General features: G+C 25.1%; 6 protein-coding genes and 1 long non-coding RNA gene across 7 annotated transcripts; 4 read left to right on the top strand and 3 right to left on the bottom strand.

Annotated features, from left to right (window-relative positions):
- Positions 1-258: 258 nt before the first annotated feature.
- On the bottom strand, positions 259-1,915 carry LOC128962082 (uncharacterized). The gene is made up of 3 exons (XR_008484636.1): positions 1,850-1,915; positions 1,735-1,781; positions 259-306 (listed from the first exon to the last, which is right to left on the bottom strand). It is a non-coding gene; the product is annotated as an uncharacterized LOC128962082 (long non-coding RNA).
- Positions 1,916-2,177: 262 nt separating this feature from the next.
- On the top strand, positions 2,178-4,958 carry LOC128962068 (copine-9-like). The gene is made up of 3 exons (XM_054308399.1): positions 2,178-2,973; positions 3,056-3,668; positions 3,735-4,958. The coding sequence occupies exons 1-3, from the start codon at positions 2,185-2,187 to the stop codon at positions 4,265-4,267; spliced, it is 1,935 nt and encodes a 644-aa protein (XP_054164374.1). The 5' UTR covers positions 2,178-2,184; the 3' UTR covers positions 4,268-4,958.
- A 98-nt stretch (positions 4,959-5,056) lies between these two features.
- Positions 5,057-6,935, bottom strand: LOC128962072 (vesicle-associated membrane protein-associated protein B-like). The gene is made up of 4 exons (XM_054308404.1): positions 6,741-6,935; positions 6,243-6,502; positions 6,015-6,167; positions 5,057-5,725 (listed from the first exon to the last, which is right to left on the bottom strand). The coding sequence occupies exons 1-4, from the start codon at positions 6,796-6,798 to the stop codon at positions 5,426-5,428; spliced, it is 771 nt and encodes a 256-aa protein (XP_054164379.1). The 5' UTR covers positions 6,799-6,935; the 3' UTR covers positions 5,057-5,425.
- Positions 6,936-6,985: 50 nt separating this feature from the next.
- LOC128962078 (60S ribosome subunit biogenesis protein NIP7 homolog) lies at positions 6,986-7,887 on the top strand. The gene is made up of 3 exons (XM_054308408.1): positions 6,986-7,145; positions 7,199-7,424; positions 7,500-7,887. The coding sequence occupies exons 1-3, from the start codon at positions 7,090-7,092 to the stop codon at positions 7,758-7,760; spliced, it is 543 nt and encodes a 180-aa protein (XP_054164383.1). The 5' UTR covers positions 6,986-7,089; the 3' UTR covers positions 7,761-7,887.
- A 1,823-nt stretch (positions 7,888-9,710) lies between these two features.
- LOC128962431 (diacylglycerol O-acyltransferase 1-like) lies at positions 9,711-13,458 on the top strand. Its single transcript, XM_054308806.1, has 6 exons — positions 9,711-9,891; positions 9,960-10,047; positions 11,051-11,638; positions 12,335-12,460; positions 12,535-12,647; positions 13,080-13,458. Exons 1-6 carry the CDS (start codon positions 9,785-9,787, stop codon positions 13,456-13,458), a joined length of 1,401 nt encoding a protein of 466 aa, XP_054164781.1. The 5' UTR covers positions 9,711-9,784.
- A 2,524-nt stretch (positions 13,459-15,982) lies between these two features.
- LOC128962076 (transcription factor 21-like) lies at positions 15,983-16,773 on the bottom strand. Its single transcript, XM_054308407.1, has one exon. It carries the CDS (start codon positions 16,695-16,697, stop codon positions 16,113-16,115), a length of 585 nt encoding a protein of 194 aa, XP_054164382.1. The 5' UTR covers positions 16,698-16,773; the 3' UTR covers positions 15,983-16,112.
- A 5,082-nt stretch (positions 16,774-21,855) lies between these two features.
- Positions 21,856-23,904, top strand: LOC128962080 (uncharacterized). The gene is made up of 4 exons (XM_054308410.1): positions 21,856-22,463; positions 22,546-22,615; positions 23,354-23,546; positions 23,620-23,904. The coding sequence occupies exons 2-4, from the start codon at positions 22,562-22,564 to the stop codon at positions 23,832-23,834; spliced, it is 462 nt and encodes a 153-aa protein (XP_054164385.1). The 5' UTR covers positions 21,856-22,463; positions 22,546-22,561; the 3' UTR covers positions 23,835-23,904.
- Positions 23,905-25,500: the final 1,596 nt, after the last annotated feature.

Consider the following 25,500-nt stretch of genomic DNA (forward strand, 5'->3'; position numbering starts at 1 on the left):
TTATATTTACTAAAAACACAAAATATTTAATTAAATATATTTTGATTCACTATATATTAAATTTAATACACAGTGTATGTCATCAGTGAAGACATTTCAAGTGGTGATGAAATGCAGTATAACTTATAGTGACGTCACTTATACTACACTTATATATTGACGTAAACATTGAAAGTATGTTTTGGTTTGGATTTAATTAGACTTTTTTGATGACATATGTTAAACAATGTATTTAAGGAATGAATTAATTTTAATATAAAGAATAGAAAATACTAATATCAACCAAAATGGACATCAATAACGTGACTAAAAAAATAAATAATTAGTAATATTTAATATATTGTTTTATATTATTAAATAATATATTATTATAAAAAATATTTTATAAACTAAAAATACCGTATTACCTCAAATAAAATTTTTAAAAAATATAATATTTTTATTAAAATAAATATAAAAATGATACCGTATTACCTCAAATAAAATTTTTAAAAAATATAATATTTTTATTAAAATAAATATAAAAATGATACCGTATTACCTCAAATAAAAATTTTTTTAAATAAAATATTTTAATTAAAATAACTATTAAATATATAAACGTACCGTATTACCAAAATACAGTACATATTGGAAAAACACATTATAATTGAAAAAACACATATGTGTTGGTAATACGGTACATATGGGAAAAACACATTATAATTGAAAAAACACATAATATGTGTTGGTATTACGGTACATATGGGAAAAACACATTATAATTGAAAAAACACATATGTGTTGGTAATACGGTACATATTGGAAAAACACATTATAATTGAAAAAACACATATGTGTTGGTATTACGGTACATATGGGAAAAACACATTATAATTGAAAAAACACATAATATGTGTTGGTAATACGGTACATATGGGAAAAACACATTATAATTGAAAAAACACATAATATGTGTTGGTATTACGGTACATATTGGAAAAACACATTATAATTGAAAAAACACATAATATGTGTTGGTATTACGGTACATATTGGAAAAACACATTATAATTGAAAAAACACATAATATGTGTTGGTATTACGGTACATATGGGAAAAACACATTATAATTGAAAAAACACATAATATGTGTTGGTATTACGGTACATATTGGAAAAACACATTATAATTGAAAAAACACATTATAATTGAAAAAACACATAATATGTGTTGGTATTACGGTACATATTGGAAAAACACATTATAATTGAAAAAACACATAATATGTGTTGGTATTACGGTACATATGGGAAAAACACATTATAATTGAAAAAACACATAATATGTGTTGGTATTACGGTACATATTGGAAAAACACATTATAATTGAAAAAACACATAATATGTGTTGGTATTACGGTACATATTGGAAAAACACATTATAATTGAAAAAATATATTATTTGTTGGTAATACGGTATTAATTATTATTTTTTATTTTATGATAAATTATATTTTTTTATTTTATAATAAATTAATTTTTTTTTATTTTATAATAAATTATTTTTTTTATTTTATAATAAATTAATTTATTTTATTTTATAATAAATTAATTTATTTTATTTTATAATAAATTATATTATTATTACATTATTTATGTTTAAAAATGTGTGAATCAATGGTTTACTAATGCATTCCTTAATAGCAAATCAGTAAACCATTGATTACTAAATTAAATAAAAAACAATTCAAACCTTATTTGAAGCCATTGTTGTCGTCAATGTGTCCACTGATGTCTAATCTAATGATAAAAAATAAAATAATATTTAATTAATTGTTAATATAATTATTAAATGTAATTAAACTTACCGTTGATTTCGTTCCCAATTGTGTTGATCCGGTGGTTGTCTTAGTTGTGACTAAATTGTGTTTTTGCGCCAAATTTTTTGACTAATTTAACAATTGTTTATTAGAGGGCATATCAATAGCTCACTGATGAGCTATTGATGACAAAAATTGATTAACAAATAAACAAATAATTAATTGTTTTATAAATCCATTCCTTATTAACACAATTCCTTAAATACATTGACTTTCATATTTGACGCCTAATATTCTTCCTGTGACTCATTTGTTGTCTATTTAAGAGATTTTTATATTTTAGTCGACATTTTTAAAGCCAAATCAGAAAATTTGTTGAGAAGATGTACACCACTTCTAGTGTAAGATTTGATACGATGAGTGGTCACAACCAGAAGTTGTCCACATATTCACAGATCGAGTTGAGTGTTTCGGCCCGAAAACTGATCAATCGGGACATTACCTCAAAATCAGATCCACAATGTATTTTGTATATAAGACATGGATTAAGTGACAAATTTATTGAAATCGGCAGAACAGAAGTGATTAAAGACAATTTAAATCCCGATTGGATCAAGAAGTTTGACATTCAATTCAAGTTTAATGAAAGCCAACTCTTGAAGTTTGAACTTTGGGACTTTGATCCCATCTCTGGCAATGAATTTTTGGGTCAAATTGCTGTCGAGTTGGGCGCTATTCTGGCCAAAAACGGTGGAACTTATCAACAAAAACTAACAACTGGTGGACGACAACCTCGAAGATTTGGAGGAGAATTATTGATCAGAGCTGAAGAATTGTCTGCCAATAAACAAATTGCTTTGATTTCATTTTCGGCCTCCAATTTAGATAAAAAGGACTTTTTAGGTAAATCTGATCCTTATTTGACACTTTCGCGAAGCAATCCCGACTCTACCTATAGTGTGGTCCATAAGACTGAAGTAATAAAAAATACATTGAATCCTCAGTGGAGACCATTCAATATAAAAGCCCAACAGTTGTGTGGAGGAGATTATGAAAGGTCTATCAAAGTAGACTGTTATGATTGGGACGAAAACAGTGCCCACGACTTGATTGGCACTTTCGTGACAAACTTGAAACGACTGTCTGCCGGCTCATCTCAAAACACTTATGAGGTATGTATTGAAATCTATTAAAAAATTATTTATTTGTTAATTATTTTACTTTTCAAATGAATATTTTTACCAATTCTTTTAGTTAATAAACGAGGAAAAGAAGAAACGTAAAGGAAAGTCATACACCAACTCAGGTGTTGTTAAACTGAATAGTATTTCCATTACACAAGAAGTCACTTTTATAGATTATATTCGCGGCGGAACTCAAATGCATTTTGCTGTTGCTGTTGATTTCACGGCATCTAACGGTGACCCACGAGATCCACGCTCTTTGCATTTTCTTGACTATAGTGGACGTCCCAATCAATATGAAATTGCTTTGAGATCTGTGGGCGAAGTTATCAGATCATATGATACACAGGGATTGTTTCCGAGCTATGGATTTGGTGCTAAATTACCGACCGGACACGTGTCACATATGTTTCCCTTAAATAATAACACATCGCATCCCTATTGTCGAGGCATTGAAGAAATAATTGGTTTCTATAAGTCAACTTTAAATGCTATTACACTTCATGGACCCACCAATTTTGCACCAGTTATTAACAATACCACTTCAATAGCACAACGATTTCAAGATGGAAAGCATTACTTTATTTTATTGATCATCACTGATGGTGTTATCTCTGATATGTCCGAAACAATCGATGCTATAGTAAACGCCTCAACTCTGCCCTTATCTATAATTATTATTGGTATGTATTTTAAATACATTTTTTATTTAAAAATTGTTATTAATTTATAATTGAATGTTAATACAGGTGTCGGAAATGCCGATTTCAGTGCAATGGACTTTCTTGACGGCGACGGCACTACAATTGTATCGCGAGGCAGACGAGCCGTCAGAGATATCGTACAATTTGTACCATTAAATCGATATGTTAATAGCAATTGGCAACAAAATCAGTTTGAGTTAGGAAGGGCTGTATTGGCTGAAATACCGACTCAATTCTTGCAATTTATGAACTCGAAAGGCTTTAAACCATCGCCACCGGGTCAGGGATCAGTACAGACCGGTATATTTCCAGAACCAACCGGCAATGAATCGACACCTATTTATCCATCAATTCCTTCTGAACCAAATCAATCTCATTTTTCACCAACAAACCAGAAGGGTCCGGCACCTCCTCCTCCATCAACATTCGGTTCTTATGGTACACCAACAGCTGGTGCGCCTTATCCTCCAAACACGACGTCTATGTCTTATCCCAATATACAATCTGGTAACCCTTATCCACCAAATCCTACACAATACCCTCCCGGAAACCCTTACCCACCAACTACTACAGCTTAATACCCTGCAGGAAACGCTTACCCTCCGACATCTACACAATACCCGTCTGGAAACCCTTACCAACCAACTGCACCCACCCAATACCCTACTGGTAATCCATACCCAAATATCGGTCCTAATCCTTATCCAAGTCCAGGAAATTCTTATCCGCCGACTGGTTCAGGCTCTTATCCCTATCCACCAGCAGGTAATTCTCCATATCCTTCCAGTACCACTAATGCCCGACCTACTGCACCACCTAATCCCTCATATCCCTCCTATGGTGGTCCCAATCAACCTAGTTATCCACCGTATTAATTAGTCTTTTAATAAATGCTACAGTCATGACAATAATCACAAATGATTAACCGATCAAATATATTAATACGACTGTGATATTAATTGAGCCATAAATCCATAAATATTTACTAAAAAACAATTCAAATTAATTGAAAATTTTTTATTTCAAGTTTATCTCTGATGCCAATTAAGTTGCTTTAAACTTAAATATAATATAACCAAACTTAACTAAACATGTTTTTTAATTATACAGTATTTATATTATTTGTTAATATTGTTGTTGTGTTGTTGCTGCCAATATATCTCAAGTCAAATAAAGATTTACCAATAAATAAATTTGCATTTAATATATTTACAAATCATCTAAAAATAATTTATGATTTTGATTGAATAAGCATCACAACTAAGGTAATTAACTATTAAATATAGCAAATAAATGGATATTTGTTTTACTTTATGATATTTAGTTTACGTGAATCCATATTATAAGTTCATTATGGCTTAGTTGATATTAATGACCGGATAGTATATGAAACCAAATATCAAATAAAATATAAACTATTTTAATAATATTTTTAATTAATATTTAATATTAAATAATTCTTTAAAATAGTGAATTTAAAAATGATTCATATTTTTGGGTTTAGTTTTTAAAAGTGAAATATAACCTAAAAGACAATTCCTAGACATTTGACTGTTATAAGAGCCCTCAACTCATATGATTTATATCAAGATTTTTAATTAAACTTAGCTGACATTTGACTGCTATTTTTATGTACAAACTCAGGAGTAAATCATATAATTAATAAAAGAATTTTGAAATATCTTATATTTCATAAAATTTGTAGTTATTATAATAGTTAATAATTGATAGAAAATTTAAAACATTTTGCCTATGATTACGCCCACCATAAGCATCAAGAATGCTATTGCCAGCAACTGTGGAGTCCAAACTAGACCTCCATTATATGCCAACTTATGCGACACATCGGTCGGCAGCGCCTTATTGTCACCCGATATCTGAGATATGATTCCACTGCGAATCCTATGTTTTAATCCGTCCTCTTTTAACTGCAAATTCTCGGTCCGAATAGACGCCAACTCTTCCCGTAAACGTTTGTTTTCGTCCGCAAATTTTTTCTTATCATCAATCGATTCAAAAGGTTCTTCAGCAATACTCTACATTAATTAATTCAATTAATAAATTTATCATTAATTTTGCCATCAAATAATAAATCTTATAAAAAATTAGCAAACATTAATATAATACTAAATTATAAATACACTAAATAAATAAAAATAATAGATAATAAATAAATAATACAAACAAAATAATAAAGTATATAAATATTTAAAATACGTTTATAAATAAATAATTTAAATATTAAGTAAATAAAAATCGGACGACAAAAGCAGTAATAAAGCCACAAATAAAAGCAACGGCCACAGGAATTATTTCAATGATTACCGCAGAGTTGGTCGAAATGTGCGATGTATTGAGTGGCAAAGCATTGGTGGCCACAGAACTCGAGCGGACATTCGTGTCATTATCAGTGGTCGACATATCAAACACACACTTTAATTTCGAGTCCATTATCGCTTCGGGATTCACTTCTTTCCACTAAAAAAACATTTATAATAATTATAATCATATTTTGATATAAAAACGATTTATCAATTAGTAAACAACTCATACGAGCACATCTTGATTGACATCTCCTTCGGGAGCAAACATAGTCTGAACCATAAATTTATGTTTATTTTTATCGTTCAGATTGTCTAAGTCTACGGGTTGTAACATAACGGCAATAGTTGTGTTGCCGTACGCTTCGATCAGACCATTGTTGGGACGAACGCAGTACCTCTTGGGCGCCGTTGTCTTCACTTTGAAACACACCCTACGGTCGCTTGGATTCGTCAGTTTTAGGTATGAAGTGACCACATCTGTAAACGGACCTAATAGTAGACATAATGACAAATAATATTAGATATCATGTCATCAAATGTGGAACCGATTCAGTGATAATATGGTTTTACAAAACTCAAGTACACATAACGTCACGTATTTGTGAAGCAAATGCATTGAATAGTCATTGTTTGAGTCAACAATGTTTGACATTATGTGATGACTCGGTTTACATCAAATCATTCATTTAGACAAACAATCGGTTGATTATGTCATCGATGGACATACCTTTGAAATGTAGTTCCACTTTGGGCTCAAGTATGAGCACCTGTTCCTGTTTGGACATTGTGTGGCACTTTAATGACCAACTCGTCACTTGTAAACAGTGGTTATGTCTTCAAATGAGTCAATGAAATGACAGACAGTGTTTGTGAGGCATTAGTAATGCATTACAGCATTCAATGCATTCAATCGACAAATCCGTTAATATTAATACATTCAACACAAGTCTATGTATAGAATGCACTGCGACTGCGCATACATTCAACAAATCATACAAACATAACAAACACACGCTTTCATTGCAAACACGTTGTGACCGCAGTTGACATTAAAGTGGTCACTAATTGGTCTCACAATGCGTCCCCTAACCGATGATGAAACTGTTGTACTTTTTGAAAAACTCACCAAATAGTAAGTTAACTTTTGATGGCAAACATTGTTTCATTGAATGATTGATTTTATAGTATTGGAGATAACGTACGACTACTTATCTCCCGACCCGACGGTGTCTACTGTTTTCGTCTACACTCTGATCGGGTATTTTACTGTTCAGAAAATATGATAAAATTAGCCTCAAATGTGGGTCGCGATAATCTGGTCTCATTTGGCACCTGTTTCGGCAAATTCAATAAAAACAAAAAATTTCGTTTACATGTGACGGCACTTGACTTTATCGCACCGTATGCTAAGGTATATAACATAACTGAGTACTACTTATATACTTATCTTTAATATATATATATATTTAATGATTAAAATAATTAGAATAAAGTATGGCTTAAACCAAATGCTGAACAACAGTTTCTTTACGGTAATCACGTATTGAAGTCTGGTTTGGGAAGAATTACCGAAAGCACCGGACAATATCAGGGCGTTATTGTCTACTCCATGAATGATCTACCGCTTGGTTTCGGTGCGACCGCTAAATCTGCACTCGACTCTCGTAATGCCGATCCTATGACTATAGTTGTGTTTCATCAGTCAGACATTGGAGAGTATCTACGAAATGAAGATCATCTCGTATAATGTGGTCATCAATGCATTCATTTTATTAAAAAACAATTTTATTTAATAAATTTTAATATACAATACAAATTAAGTGATCAATTTTATATTTAGCATTTAAAGAAATTAAAATATATAAAGTATATGGGACTAAATAAATTAATTTTTAGAAAATAAAGATAAAATATTTGTTTTTTGTACTAAATATTTAAAAAAATTTTAAATCCTTTTATAAATCGTGTGTTAACTTATAATTTGGAAATATCTAACTTCTGAAAAAATTCGCATTAATAGCAAACAAGTAAATGTATAGATATTTATAGTTTAAACTTTAAAGTGCAGTGTTTTAAAAAGTACTGTAAATACAACACAACTTCAGTTATTTTTATATACCGATAATTTAATACAGAAATGACAAATTAACTCAAAACAATTTTACTATCAATTTATTAATAATACTAAAATTTTACAATTTTTAAAAAATTATTTTTAAATATACATAAAAATAACATCGGGTTAGTTAATGGTCCCAAATATTTTGGCTTTAAATTATAATTGTGTAATAAAATTCAATTTAAAATTATAAATTCAGTTATGAATAAAATATCAAAATATGTATTTCAATATTTCTAGCGATTCTATATATTAATCATAGGAATAGATATCGGTTGGACTCCTAATTGTGGACTTCGTTTTTGTTTGCACGTGAAGTACAACACTGTATTAAATACATTACGGTAATTATACAGTATTATGCACGCGTGAAATAAATTTATTTATTTTAAGTTATAGAGTCTATAGACTAATATCTATCATAAGTTTAGATATTTCCATTATCTATTATTCTATCCATCCCTTGCTTTATTCCTCACAAACCAACCCATCCCACACACACACACACCACTTCCTAACCTCACACCCCACCCCCACCACCACCTAAACTAAACCAAACAAAGATATTATAAGGCATTTATTGCACTATAGAAACGAAGCCCACAATTAGGAGATAAGCCTAGATATCAATCCAAATCATAATAGTTATCATTTTGACAAAATAATAAAATATTTTATTAAAATATACTTATATAAATATATACTGTAATAATTTTTATAAATAGCACAAAATAATTATAAAATTAAATATTTACAAAAAGGTTTTAAAAGATTTTTATGATTTTCATTCGGGGAATTAAGCGAAGAAATATTGTAAGTAATGAAACAGTTTTAGATTAATTATATACTGTATTAATTACAGTTGATATAACATTTCTGAGTCTAATTTTAAATATCAATTTAAATGTTATAAACAAAATATTTGATTTTAAATCTATTATAAATAATATATTATTAAAATTTATAAGAATTTGGTTTAAATATTGATATATTCTAAAATTTAAAAAACCCATATTTTAATTATTTTAGACATATTTTATTAATTATTTTTAAATTCTTTTAAAATTATAATTCACTTATTATAATAATAACAATTACAGGAGATTATAATTAATAAAAACAGTATTATAATAAAAATATTTAATTTACAATATGATTATAAAAATCATTTATTTATTTAAAATAGTGTACAGTAGAATAAATACATTTCAATTAAAAAATAGTAATATTTGAGTACATTTTAAATGTAAACTAAAATATAAACATTTTTTAAATATTGATAATCATAATTAACAATAATATGTATTATATTGAGATCAAAGTTTTAACTTTTACTAAATCATCAGAAATGAATTCAATCTAAAAATATTATATATATATATATATATAAAGATGAGATAGTTATTTGACTTTAGTTTTAGATAATTATTAGACTCGTAGTCATTGATGTTTAAAATTACTTTAAATAACAAGTTGTATATTACGTTATGTGTAGTTCATAATTATTTATCAAATTAATTTCAAGGATTTTTGTTTTAATAAAATTTACTTTATGTTTAGCTTTATTAGACAAATATATTGTTGCTTTAATGTTGAATAGATTTAATAATAAAAATAAATTTTATGTTTTTAATGCATAATAATTACGAAAAATGAGTGATCAAAGTGATAGTATTTCAGTCAGAAAAAGACGGACAAATGAGTCTGAAATTACTAAAAATGTGTCCAAAAATTTTAATGATTTGTATTTATATGACCCGTAAGTGTTTAAAATAATATAATAAAATAATATTATTTGTTATAAAAGTTTAACATTTATTTAATAAGCTGTCATACAATTCAAGAATCATTGCTAAGTAAACCCAACTCTGATATCAATTCACACGGATTTCTTAATTTAGCTCTCATTTTGCTGGTATTTATTTGTTTTAATTTAAAAGCATTTTAACATTTATCAGTTTCTAAACATTAATTTACTTAAAATATTTTAACATTTTATTTGTACACAAAAGCATTTAACAAATACAGTAGTTTTATAGTAAACAATACTGAATATAATGTGTTATTAATTATTGCATATTTATATTTTTCTAATTCTAGACCTCGATTTTATAATTATTTTATATTTTTTTATAATAACTTATAAATAAAATCGTATGATTACACAATATATAGTAAACTAAAAATACAATATTTAGTTAAAGCATGTGTGTGTGTGTGTGTGTGTGTGTGTGTGTGTGAGAGAGAGAGAGAGAGAGAGAGAAATAACGGTTAGTGAGGAAATTGTTAGTACTATTATTATATAGTGTTTGCTTTGTCATGTTATAGTAATGTATACATTTAGTAATGTATATCCCTAGTTGTAATATTTTTAAAAATTTTATAATAATTTATTTTTAGTATTAAAAGATACAATAATTTTTATAATAATTTTGTAAATTATTGTGTAAATTGAAATAAATGTTTTGATAACAACTATACATAATATTAATAATATGATGTATATTACAGTACAATATAGACTATTGTATTATTGAAACCACTTATCAGTGTTGGTCACCACAAATGCTTTCATAGAATACTATATTCTATTTACTTTTTATTTGAATGAATAGAAGTACTATAAGTATAACAATAGATTTGTTGGGTTTGAGTTGACATATGGTTTGGCATTATATTGAATGTATATTACAGTATATTTAGTGTCAAATTTATAGTCATTCAAACTATTCGGACATTTAGTTTAAAATAAAATTTACTTAATTATTATTATTTTGTTAATTACTTTATGTTAGTTGTGATATTAAAATTTAAATATTACAATATAATAGGTTTATAATAATAACTTAATATCTAAATTATATATTAAGTAGATTTTAAGTATTAATTCAGTGAATAATTAATGAATTATATGATAGATATTATCCAATACAAGAGTGGCCTTAAATAATTTGATAACATTTGGAGTACTCGTCGATCCATTCAAATGGATGCAAATATTTGTTGAAAATCCTTTACAAAGACCGACATTTATATTGATTTTAATGCTTAATATATTTTCAATTATTTCTGTATTTATTGAGAAATATGTGGTGATTAAGAAAATTAGTGAAAATAAAGCTAATTATCTTATTATAGCAAATATTTTTGCAATTTTAGTCACACCTTTAATTGTCAACATATTATTTGAATGCAATCTATTATTAATATCATTGGTTTGTGCCGTATATTCAATAGTTATTTTAAAGTTAATATCATATCATTGTGTAAACCATTGGTGCCGAACATCAACCAAATATGGGAAACCAATTACAAGTCCTATTAAAGTACGTCAAGAGTTCATCAAAGCATTCATTAATAACAATAAAGTGATTAAATATCCCAATAATATTGGATTCATAGATATGTATTACTTTTTGTTTGTTCCCACACTTTGCTATCAAATCAATTTTCCTCAAACTTCACGAATACGTTTGAGATTTATATTATTGAGACTCATTGAAAACGTAAATAAAATACATATATTTATATTAATTAATTATCTAATAATTATATAATTTAAAAAATATATATTAGCAATTATTTTTATCTATTTAATATTTAATTTATGTTAAACATTAAATTTGTAAATATATAATTTATTTATAGTACAGTACAATTATATGATTATTATGTTAGATTATTTTTAATGTTATTAATTATTTTAATAAAAATATTTGTAATATACTGTACTCTATATAGAATATATTTTAATATAACTTAAAATTATTATAAAATTTTCTATATTTTTCAACCTATAATATGATTTTTCCATTGAGTTATGTAATTGCGATTCTTTAAGAATTTTATATAATATGCTGTAATTTCTTTAAAATATTCACAAAAAAATGATTTAATAATTAGTTTTAAAATATTAATTTATTAAAATAGTTAAATTTTATTTAAAAATAAACTTATTTTTATTTATTAGATTTATGAATATTTATTGAATTATACAATAATTAATAATACTTACATTTTATATTACAAAATTGTTAGATTTGTTATTATTAGTAACTTTAAATATATGATTTTTATAAGAATATACTTTATAATTATTTTACTATAATATTAAATTATATAATATAATATTAATAAGAAAAATATATTATATATAATAAAAGTATTGTAATATTTCTTAATTAATATTAACTAATATTCAGGCGGTTCTCTTGCAAGTGATAATTGGTTTAATTCAACAGTGGATTATTCCGGGCGTTCAGAACTCATTAGAGCCCTTCAATAATATGGAATATTCAAAAATATTGTCGCGATTGCTATTATTAGCCGTAATATTTTAATTACTTATATAATATATTATTTAATTAAAATTTTTCATTAAACTTATTAAATTTAATAATAGATTCCCAATCATATTGTTTGGTTAATTTTCTTTTACTGGTATTTTCATTCAATGATGAACTTAATGGCAGAAATACTGAGATTTGGTGACCGAGACTTTTATCACGATTGGTGGTATGCATTATACTGTGTATATATTATATTATATATATACGGTATTTTAATTAAACTAATTTTTAAATATATTTTTAAATAATTAAATATAATAAGTGTTTATAAAATAAATTTCAAGAAATTGCACCAACAATAAGGAAACCAAGACTTTTTCAAAAAAATATACTTTAAAAAACTTGAATGAATTTTTAAAGAAATTATTTTAAGCATTATATCTTATTTGCATTAAAACTACTTTAATATATTTTAGACATTTAATTAGACTTTGACTAGATTTTCTTCAAAATATTTTTTTAGAAAATTTAATGTAAATAACATGTAAACAACAAAAAAAAATCTATATTTTTATTGTAGAAAGCAATGAAATTTTGTGAAATTTATTTTAATAAACTCTAGTATTTTTTGTTAGTTTAATGTTTTACTAATAATTAGGAATTCCGAAAGTGTTGATCAGTTTTGGCGAAACTGGAATATTCCGGTCCATAAATGGTGTAAAAGACATCTTTATAAACCACTTCTAACTCGTGGTTTTACCCAATTTCAGGCATCGTTAGCCGTTTTTATAGTGTCGGCGTTTTTTCATGAATATATTGTTTCGTTACCTTTAAAAATGTTTGAAATTTGGTCGTTTGCGGGAATGTTATCACAAATTCCGTTTACTATATTTGTTTCACTATTAAAGGGAAGAGCGGCTAACTGTGCCATTTGGCTGCAACTTATCATTGGACAGCCTCTCGCTATACTAATGTATTATCACGACTATTATGTTACAGAAATAATTAACCAAAATGTGACTGTCTCATTTTTATAATAGTTCTACATTTTATATTATATCTGTATTTTATACTTTTTTTTTTAAATAAAACATATATTAACTATTGTGACTAATCATTTGTTAAACATAAAAATCAAGGTTTTATAAGATTATTAATTGCTGTAATTATCATATAATTAATATAAATATTTAGTTACACAATAAATTAGTTGACATTGGTTAGTGAATATAATAAATATTATATACAATAAATACTTGTATTATACAGTAGACAACTTTTAATTGTTAACTATTTAATATATTTTGTATTATATAATATATTTTTTAATTTCTATATACTGTAGTATTAGGTATATCATAAAAAACAAATTTAAACTTAATTTAATGAAAATGTACTGTAATTCAAAAATATTATTAATCTTTAGTAATATTCCTAATTAATTGTATAACTTATATATTGAATCGTCATGATTACCATTGAATATATTTATAATAGTGATTTTTAATTTGACTATAATTTATAATGTTGCGAACATCACTTTTTGATAAACATAGTGTTTATAAATATCAATTCATATTTTGGTATTTGTTTAAACGTTTAATTTATATTATGAAAAAATGTCAATAGATTTGTCAATTATTATAGTGATATGTATCGCAAGTTTATTACTATTAATTTGGTTTATAGTTTGTTGTATCTGTAAGTGTCTGTGTTGTGAATGTTGTTGTTTTTGTTATCCAAATGAATCACTCGTTTAAAACATGAGAGAAAACTAGTTTATCGGATCATTAAATTTGATTTTAAGTAAAGACAACAATCAATTGCTTCATTTATTGATCCATCGATTGACTGTAAAGTTATATATATATATATATACTTACAGTATATACTGTATATATACCGGTATATATACTTTCAAATGGTATGTAATTTGATGAGACAATTGCCTATTTGTCTAACAAAATAAAGTGATTCCTTTGACAGTTAAAGAATGTGTATATAAATTACAAGAATAAAGACTAAAACTTTTTTATTGTTTCCCTTTTGTGTATTTCTCTTATTAAGCATATATAAGATATGTCAATAAGTAAAATGTAGGTACAATACACTCAATCTAATCGTATAGAAAATAAATATACAGAAAAAGAGACCTATTATTGAATAAGCAAACAGTCAAACATTTGTATTTGTTATTATTGTCATATCATGTGTTTGCACAAACCAAATGCTCCTCAATATTGAGATAACCTATTGTCAGTGTTTTGAGAGGGAGAGAGAKAGAGAGAGAGAGAGAGAGAGAGAGAGAGAGAGAGAGAGAGAGAGAGAGAGAGAGAGAGAGAGAGAGAGAGAGAGAGAGAGAGATTCTAGTGTCTGAATCTGTAAATTAAATTATTTCATTGCATTTATGCTAATATATCACAAAGTTTTGCTCTATAGTCGAGAGATTTAGTGTTTATGACACCGATAGTAGTGATACGGTTGAAGTAATTCTAGGTATTAGTAGAGATACTTATACTAGTAATACATATAGTGTTATACTTTTTAAAATGTAATGTTTAGAGTTGATCCCTATTTTGCGTATTGATAGCCGTCTCGGATGCGCCACTTTGTTAGCAATAGATTGAAGTGAAAGCCGCCACTAAACCTATTAAATCCCTCCACAGTTTGACATCGACTCGCATTTAATCGATTTGTGTCTCCAGAGAGAGTCCCATCTGCGCCAAACCAAAACCGGGATCAACCTCTTGAATGCCTCTAAATTCAATTTTCTTCATCACTATTGATTCTCTCTCTCTCTCTCTCTCTCTTTCTTTCTCTCTCACCTCACATCTATCCTCCCTCTCTATCCATATCTTATATCTTTTGAGTAATAGGTATTTCAAAGTAATACAAGACTAATAACAATGAAATGAAGCACATCTTCTTCATTACATGTTTTTTAAGAGATAGAGACAATCAATTACATAAAAAAGATAAAAACATTATATTATAGATAAAAACAATATTTTTTATTTAATTATTATTGTTTTATATACAAACACTATTTTTATATGACAAAACAATTATTTATTATTGCTGTCAATTTTATTACATTATAACATTACTTTTATGTGAATTGAAAATTGATTTTTATAAAATTATAATAAATTTAATGATTTGTATATTTATTATAATTAGGAAATAATGTTTGACTAGAAGAGAAACTATGATTATTATTATTACAATTCATGAGATGGTCCTAACATTTAGTGGCAAAAAACTGTTTTCAGAGCTAATCTCTTGTGAGTACTATATGTGCGACACGTGTACTCTTCAGATGGGTTTACCATTTGATGGTATGACTTGCGAAGAGCCACAGGCTATGACTATAGAGGAAATAAGTTATCATAACATTACAAATATTGTACTGCACTTCACTTGATCCCATCACTAGTTAATATACAGTATAAATAGCACTGAGAGTTAAAGTATAGTTAGTTATACTGTATATGAATTTAATTATATAAATAACACTTGGAGTGGAGTTAAGCCAATCAACACTTACATCATTGTCGGCACTCTTTGATCGGTTGGTTTCAAACATATTATTTGACTTTTATATGATTTGCTTTTGAAATTTTCTTCTTCATTTCAAAACAATTATAATATTTTACATATAATTCTCTTTCGGATTAGACAATCAATAAAACTAAGCGTCCAAAACATGATTAAGATATGCGATGTAACAGATGGCCAGTCGAAGGATCTCTATTTTGGATAATTTCTTGTCCGGTGGTAGGGTTGGCAAGAGGTGTCTCAGATGTGAAAAGGCAACATTAAAGGCCTCGACCCGAATCCGCTCTCTGGTCGCGTGAGCCAACCTATACTTCTGAGTGGCTCTTCTTCGGCGACGTCTTTCCTCACGAGTCAGGTGTGCCATCGGTGTGGATGTGTTACCATTAGTCGAGTTATCCTCATTGAGAGCACCAGCACTGGACCCATGTCTGGCTTTGTATGACTGAGTCTTTCGTAGGCTTGTTTGACGCATCTGTTGATGTGCTTCACAGTTGGAGACTATAGATGATGGGCTCATCATTGTTTGCGCTCCAGTGGGTGACGACCCCATGTATATACCATATGGCACTGGCGTTGTGGGCACACCATTCAAATCGTCACACTCTTGTCTATTATCAGTACATCTTCTGGAAAATGACATAACATTTGTGTTGACATTAAAATTGGTTGAATTACTGTTCTCTATATTAGCTGTCGATGTCATGTCAAAGGAGTACATCTCTGAAGATGTGTCGCCTAATTGGCAAACAAAAGCAATTTACTGATACATCCGCTTAACATATGGCACATCACTTTCAAACTATTAATTATTATGATTAGTCACTTAAGTATAAATTATATACTGTATAATAATATTAACTATACTACTGAATAATTGACTTTTTAACACATTTAACCGCAATTAACATTTCAATTATAAGTTTGTATTATAAATAAGATAAAAAGTTAAACTCAATTGTCTACTTATTTTCTTATATTTACTGTTATATTAAAGTAATTCATATCTAAGTTTAGTTTGCGATAAAACAATTAATAGTAAGTTTTCAAATATTTATTTAATACACTTTATATAAATTGCGCTTAAATTATTATATAATTTTTTTATAAGAGGTTTGATTTAATGTTATCTTAATTGGGATGAAATTAGATTATATATTATTATGGAAAATATTATATAACACTATCATAAATGTCTAATACTTAAAAAGCGTGAAAATTAATTTTCAGTCAAATGTGTTGTTATTATAACTTCAATTGTCTTTTTATATTTGGCCGAAATTGCCGTCAATATCACGCATTTGGCGTGTCTTCAGTTAATGAGTTGTTCGCTATTGGTTTTAGTGGTGATCATCAGCGGTGAGACCAATAGGCGAACAATATATCGACTGAAGACACGCCAAATGCGCGACGAGTGATGTCATCAATAATATATTGATTTAATGTAGAGTACAGTATAGAGTGGTATATAATATATATAATGGTTTGGTTTACTTCAAACCACAGCTTTCAAGTGAGTCATCCCATCTCTAGTTTGTAGTGTAGTCTATGAACCGTAAAAACGGAGTAAAACTTTTCTGTTTGGTTTGGATTACAATTTAATTTTTCAGATTTTAATTACATTATAAAGACATTTCAAGTTATACCTTATTATCATTTTTTAAGAATATTGATAATATTTATGTTCAAACTTATAATAGATTTATTTTTATTAATTATTTTTATAAAAATAAATTTAATATATTAAAATCCAAAATTTCTTATTTTATAAAATTAAAAAACTTTGTTATATTTAATATTATAAGTTAGAAATAATTTATCTTATATTAGAATTTATTAATAAAATACCGGTATACAAATATAAAATATGATTAATTATAAAAAAATATTATTTTATGTATTTTAAAAATTTGTTTAATAGTTATCTTATGAAATTGTATATCAAAATATTATATTGTATCTATATTTTCAATATAACCATAAAATGTAAAAATTAGTTACTTTTCTTAAAACTAAATTATTGTTCAACAAAAATAATTTGTAATATTTTTTAATTATTGAAAAATCACAGATAATAATAATTTTCTATATTTATAGCCAAAAATTTTCATGGATTCTATAATACCTTACAATACAATGCAAGTTATACGTCATTTAAAGTTTTAAAAGTATACATTAAACTTTAATGATTAAAGTGTAAACCATTTAGTCAGGGTTGCGAAAAGGGGTAAGGCCATCTTACCCCCTGAGATCGATTTTTAGGTTTTACCCCCCTGGGGGCAGTTTTTAATATCTAATATGATTATCTAATATGAAGTAAATAAATGCCTGTCCTGGCAATGCCTAAATAGATGCCATAAATGCCTGGCATTTTGGGAATCTATTTTATTGCCACATTAAATTGCTAAAATCAACTGTATTTATAAAAATAATATAATTTTTTGTTTTTAACGTGTTAATTAAATTTACAATTAATATACTTATTTCCAATGATATTACATTTTAATTAAAGGTATACAAAACAAAAATACAAACAAATATATCGATAAAACAATGTTTTATAAATTAATTAATAATATATAATTAAAATAATAGGTGTCACCACATGAAAATAGATACCCAGGGCAGGCATTTGGCAAAATTGGCATCTATTGTTTATGCCTGCCACATTTAAAACCCTGAATATGATACTTAATAATTATAAAATTGTTTCACTACCTAAAACAAAATCTTCTAAACTTGAATTTGAGTTCTATTAATATTTTAATATTTATATTAAATATTTATTTTATGTTTAATCTTTAATTATTGTATAAATTAATCAAGAATATTATTAGTATTACATTTTTTGTAATGTAATTATATAAAAAAATAAAATATGATTTTATATTTATTTTAACAATTCAATGATATAGAAAAATAAAAATTTGTTTTTAGATTAAATTTAAAATAATAAAAAAATTTATAGGGAATTTACTGGGAATTTATTGAGAATTTATTGGGAATTTAATGGTAATTTAATAAATTTTATACGCAATTTAATGGGAAATTACTGGGAATTTACTCAAATTTGGTAGAAATTCTCGTTTAAAAACGCAATAAAAAATTGTTTACCCCACTCTATACCCCAAACTTTTTCAAACTTTTTGCTATTTTACCTCCTTCTATACCCCACCTGAAATAGAAAACCTTTCGCAACACTCCATTTAGTATATCATAGACTATATCAAACATTTACAAACTTATTAATATGTCTAACAATTAGATAAACTAAACAATTTAGAAAAAATGTATTAAATATTTTATATAATAAATTTTGTGTAATTTTAAAAATTTAGACAAAACATTTAATTATTAATTTTTAATAATTACTGATTTAATGATTATCAATATTTATCCAAAATAAAGAATTTATTTATCTTTTAATTAGTTATAATTTATTATTACCACAAAAAAATTGTTATAAAACTATTTAGGGATCACTCGAAAAATTGACAGAAATTTCATGTTTAATATCTTATTTAAACTTATAATGCGTTAAATTTTGTTAAATTTTTTAGTTTAATCCATAACTCTAGTGATATAAATAGTAAAATATTACTAAATCAGGTAAAAAGGATCTTAAAAACTGTTTTTATGGTTAATTAAATTATGTTAAAAATACATTATTTTATAATTTTATTTTGGATTAATCTAAATATATTAATTGATAAAGTAATTAATTTTAACTTTAATTTTAATGAAAAATAAATTGATTTATATATATTGAATCATTTTATATCAATTTATTGTTAGATGAAAACTCTTAACTTAGAGATACTGTATAATACAGCGAAGTTAATCACAATATAAGCATTTTTTAGCGATCAATATTGACGTCTAATATACTTAAAATGTTTAGCTTTAAAATTAACTTAAATAATTTGAAATACTATTAAAATTTTAATTTAAATCAAATTGTTTTCGTTTAAATCCAAAATTTATTGTAAACTTTTATATAGATTTTACTAATTATTTGATGTTAAAAAACTTATTAACTCATTTTTAAATATAAATGTCATGTCATGTTTAATAATAATTAAGTCATATTACCTGTCAATCAAATTTTATGTCTCAGTTATATCATTAATAAATTATGAATAAATGATAAATTAAACGGTATTTAATACTTATTTATTAAATTATATAATTATTTTATATGTTTAACATTAGATGTCACTTTAAATACTTTGATACTATATTTTAAGATTCATGAAAAAGTTACATTACATTAGTAATACAGTATTTATTTTAATAAATTATTATATAATTTGTTAATTTATGTAAAAAATAAATTTATATTTAAATAAAAATGTGTGACAAATAGTGAGTAATTTTTTTAATGATGTCATACACACTATATATGATATGATAATTGGCTTATAAATGCAATAAACTATTTTGAGTCACATCTAAATTGATTATTAGACGATTTGCAATGACTTTAAAAATTATAGTGATCTTGAAATTAAAAAAAAATAATAATAAAGAAATCTAAAAACAAGTTTTTTATTAAAAATTTTAAATTCAATATTCAATAACTTTCACTAAATAGTAAAAAAAATGTTTTTCCTTGAAATAACTGACTAAACAAAGGATTACTGTTTTATTTATACATTTAGTCCTTGACAGAGACAGAGACAGAGACAGATACCCTCCAGTACTCATAAATTGTGGTTATTTTACAAAACACTGGATTAGTATTAGTATTATTTAGTATTTTTTTTGTATTTAAATGAATGTAAAAATAATAAATTATATAAATGATTGAGTAAATGACAATAACTTTAAACTAATTGAAGATATCATTTGACAAAAATGATATGTCAGACATGAATCTTAAAATAAGTTAAACTTATAATCAGTCAGTTATTTAATGCCATGAAATGAAAGTTAAAACAAATAGATATATAACTGAAATATATTTTCCAAGAATAGCTGTCGTTTGATATTCATTGAAGAATTGATCCGAAATATAATGCCTGAGGTGTTGTTGAGTGACAAATATAATGACAAATATAGTGACAAATATAGTGATGAAAAAAATATCAGATAACTGTTTAATTAAATTGTCAAACAAATCTGTCCTTTCATTGAATAAATGATTTAATAAATAAAAAAATGTTTGTTATTATGTTATTATATTATTTTAATTCCAAATTCGTTAACAATTTTATCTGTTTTTGCTATCTTTTAATTAATATTTTTATAAAAAAATATATCATAAAGAAATTATTTATATTTTATTATTATTCTAATATTTCATTTTCAAAAACATGTATTTAAAAATATTTGAAAACAATAATAATTATTTATTTATATACATATAATAGTAAATATTATAGTATATAAATTTATTAATAGTAATTGCTTTTATGAAAGGAAATAATATCATAATTCAAAAATAGCAAAATATAATAACATTTATTTTACCATATTTTGTAAAAATTAATTGAAATTTATCTAAACATTTGTATATACATTACTACTATTAAATATATATAATCTATGAATGAAAATTGTTTTCCTCCAAATACTTTACTGTATATATAGTATATAATATATACTGTATATTATATACTGTACTTAATTGGCATATATTGTATAAAAATACATACACTTTATACAGTACTTATAGTACATATAATAAATGCATTTAAACTAATATTTTCTAAAAATATTTATATTTTGCTGAATGTTTGACCCGTTTTAGTGAAGCAAACAAACAATTTTTATGATATGATGTCATTTCATACAAAGTGATGGCATATGCGCTGAAACATTGCTTCCGTTGATATATTGGATGACTATTATAGACAAACTGCTATATCAAGGGTTATATCAGTTTTAGTGCCAAAACGGCCCTTAAATTCAAACTAACATTCATTTGATAATCATTTGAAACTTTTGTTTGAAAGTCTGTATATCTCTGGGTTTGTGGTGAGGACTCACTGACGAGTCTACGCATTGGCTCTCAATTTAATGAGTTGTTTATGTTATGTATGAGTTGTCTCCTGTTTTAGGGTGTGCTTCGTTAGCAACACTTGTATTCATTTGACTAAAATTACTATTATTATTGTATTATTGTATTATTGTATTATTGTATTACTATTTGGTAACCAATTTCTCAAACAAACTCTAGAATTCTTTCAAAAGCTTTTACTATTTATTGAATGTAAGCATACATTCAACGCGTTTGCATTGAATTTGTGTTTCAAAGTGAAGGCGTCTCAAAATATTTTCAGTGAATTATTATTAACTGGTATTTCAACTAAACTTTAAACAACAAACAATCACTAAACACATTAAACTATAATTTTAACTAAACTTTTCTTTTCAAGTCAACAACAGTTAACATTGTATTGTTTGATACAATCTTTTTTTTGTAATTTAAAACAACTTAATATCAATTGATTTTTATTTTTATTTTCATCAAAAAACCTCATCAGTAAGTTTACAAACATTAAAATATTTTTTTTAATTATTTTATTTTTAAATATTTTTTTATTTAAAATATAATAATTGTGTAGTTAATTGTATGCAAAAATGCCTCAAAGCAAACATCTAAACTATTATGGATTTCTGGGCCTTTTTGTTGCCGTAAGTTATCCTTTTATTTTCAAATATTTAATCATTTTGTATCAAATTGTTTTGTATCAAATTAAATACCAAATTAACATTTCATACCAAACAATCGTTTATTAATATTTAACTAATTTTAAACAAAATGTTTGTAAATAATATTTATTATAACAGATAACTGCTTTTCAGTATAATTAATTGCTTTATTTTCAATTTACTTGAAATATTAATTATAAATATGTTTATTTGCTTATTTTATTATATGTTTGGTTTGAAAATTTATACAAAATTGAAATATATTATTTTAGAGCATATTTGTAATAAATTATATTTGAGAAAATATAAGCAAATAAAATATTATTGAATTTACTAAACATTTTTTTTTGGTAATTTTACAAAATACTATAAAATATACTTAAAATTATCTATTTGTTGATAAAGTATGAGTCAATAAAAAAAATAATATTATTGGTAAAGAAATCAAAAGCTGTAGTCCATAATTAAAAGTATATAATATATGATATACTATATATCATAACTATATTTTATGTAATAAATACATATAAAAATAATGATAACATATGAATAATTTGATTATTGATATTATAAAATAATCTGAATTTTATTATTGAAAAATATTTATAACTTTTAACAGATAATTAGAGTTGGCAATTAAATATGTTTATTAATAAAATTAATTTGAATGTCACATAACGTAAACAGTATTGAAATTAATTTGTAAAATTATTGGGACAGTTAGCATCTGTGGCATCGTTTTTCATACTGAAAAACAAGGATTGCACGATAGGAAGGGGTGAAGATTATGCCGATTATCTCGAGATTATTCAGATAACCGGAACCATTACCGGTGGCGTACTTTTTATACTCAGCTTCTTCAACATTGCCGGTGTCTTATATGACATTAAAATCTTATTTTTTGCGGCTATCGGTAATTAGATTTTTTTTTTAAATAATCTATTTATTATAACGTATTAACTAATGATTATTTTACAAAAAAATAGTTGTTATACTGGGAGTGGCGGGTGTTATGTTTTGGGGCGCATATATAGCGTTTACAGAGCCATGTACTGGATCAATTTTGGGAATCAACTCATCTTTATTTGAGAAAAATGCTGTCAATGCTAAAGATGGACATAATATAGCAATTTTGGTGTTGGATGTGTTGGCCGGTCTTATGCTTACATCTATTGGATTCACATTTGCTAAACGTCTATAACTTTAAAGGATATCACTTATTGTGTATTCATTACTATATTATATATTATATGTATATTCTTTGATTTTTTCTCAATGTATTTCATTTTATACATAAATTAATTTCAAACATTTTAATTATACTTAAATTTGAATATTTAATTACTGAAATAATTTTAAAACTTAATTGTGATGTAATTTTATGTGAATACAATTATAAGATTATCGTCCATTCAAGCAAAAGTGCAAGTATTATATAAAAGTGCTTTAATTATATTAACTCGCATTTTAACTAAAACCTCTTATAGACTACTATTAGTGATAGCAATAGCATAGAAGCCTTATATTTGGATATTTAGCTACAATAGAGCATATAGTATGTAATATATAAATAAATACCATATATACTAAATATATATATATAAATATATATATATATATATATAAATCGATATTCTTTGCGTTTTTGGCTTCTGTTAAAATAAATAACTTATAATTTATTATTATATATAATAGTGTTGTATTAAAGCAAACTATTATTATATAATAATAATAATAACTATTGAATGTACAGTATATTACAATTGCTTTACTTCTGTTTTCTATTTTTATTACATTCGAGATATTATTAAACAATATATAAGAATATTCTGTGAATTTTGATTACACGTATTGTATTTCAAACAAAATCTCTTTCATAGACATTAAATCATAGACTCACAACTCTTTATAAAATTATTATTATTTAATATAATAATAATATGGTAATAATATTATATGATTTAAGACTCAAAGTATAATCACTGTTAAACTTTTATATAATTTTTAAGCTTTTAATAATTAAGTTTCTTTTGTCATATACTGAATTTAATATTTTTAATCGTTAAATAAACGAATGATTGTCATGTATTTTATTGTAATTACATTATAATGTACTGTATATTCTAACATTTTCAATTAATTGCATTTTATTGTTGTATTAAATGTGAAACTTTCAAAATAAATTTACCATTTAAAGGTATAGCTTATGATTGGGGGGTCTGAGAGCTAAACATTTATGGTGTCGTGTGGGCACACTTTTTGGAAACGTCTAAAATAATAAATTTTAACAATTAAGACATCTATCTATGTTTGAAGTTATTTAAAAATATTATTTAATTTGTATTAAAAACTTATATTCTACTCATATTAACGAATGCTTATCAAATTATTTGAAATATTTATTTAAACATAAAATTATACTTAAGATTATTCTCTTAATAAATTACATAACAAATTGTAGTGTTTATACTGTAGTGTAAAATATAAATCATTAACAATTATTGTATGCACAGAATAATTTACCAGTAACAATTAGTCAGCAATCTTTATAATTATTTTATTACATAAAAATAATATTAAAAGTGTATTTGATTATTATAAAAAATATTAAAATTATTATCATTAATATTATTATTGAAAATATTAAGTTTTTTATTTTTTATACATGACATAATCAGTATGTATAATAAGATTAGCACATAATATACATAAAAATATATAATATACTGTCGTTGCTATTAATAACAATTTATTTAATAATTTGTATACATTAGACACAAATAAAGCAAAATAAATATCAATTTTTATTAAAGTAATGCCATAACATTTATATCATCACTAATAATAACAAAAAGAAATCTATTTTT

Source organism: Oppia nitens, unplaced genomic scaffold (assembly GCF_028296485.1).
Source record: "Oppia nitens isolate AA-2021 unplaced genomic scaffold, nextdenovo-longstitch-racon4-pilon3 scaffold6_pilon_pilon_pilon, whole genome shotgun sequence".
Lineage (NCBI taxonomy): Eukaryota > Metazoa > Arthropoda > Arachnida > Sarcoptiformes > Oppiidae > Oppia > Oppia nitens.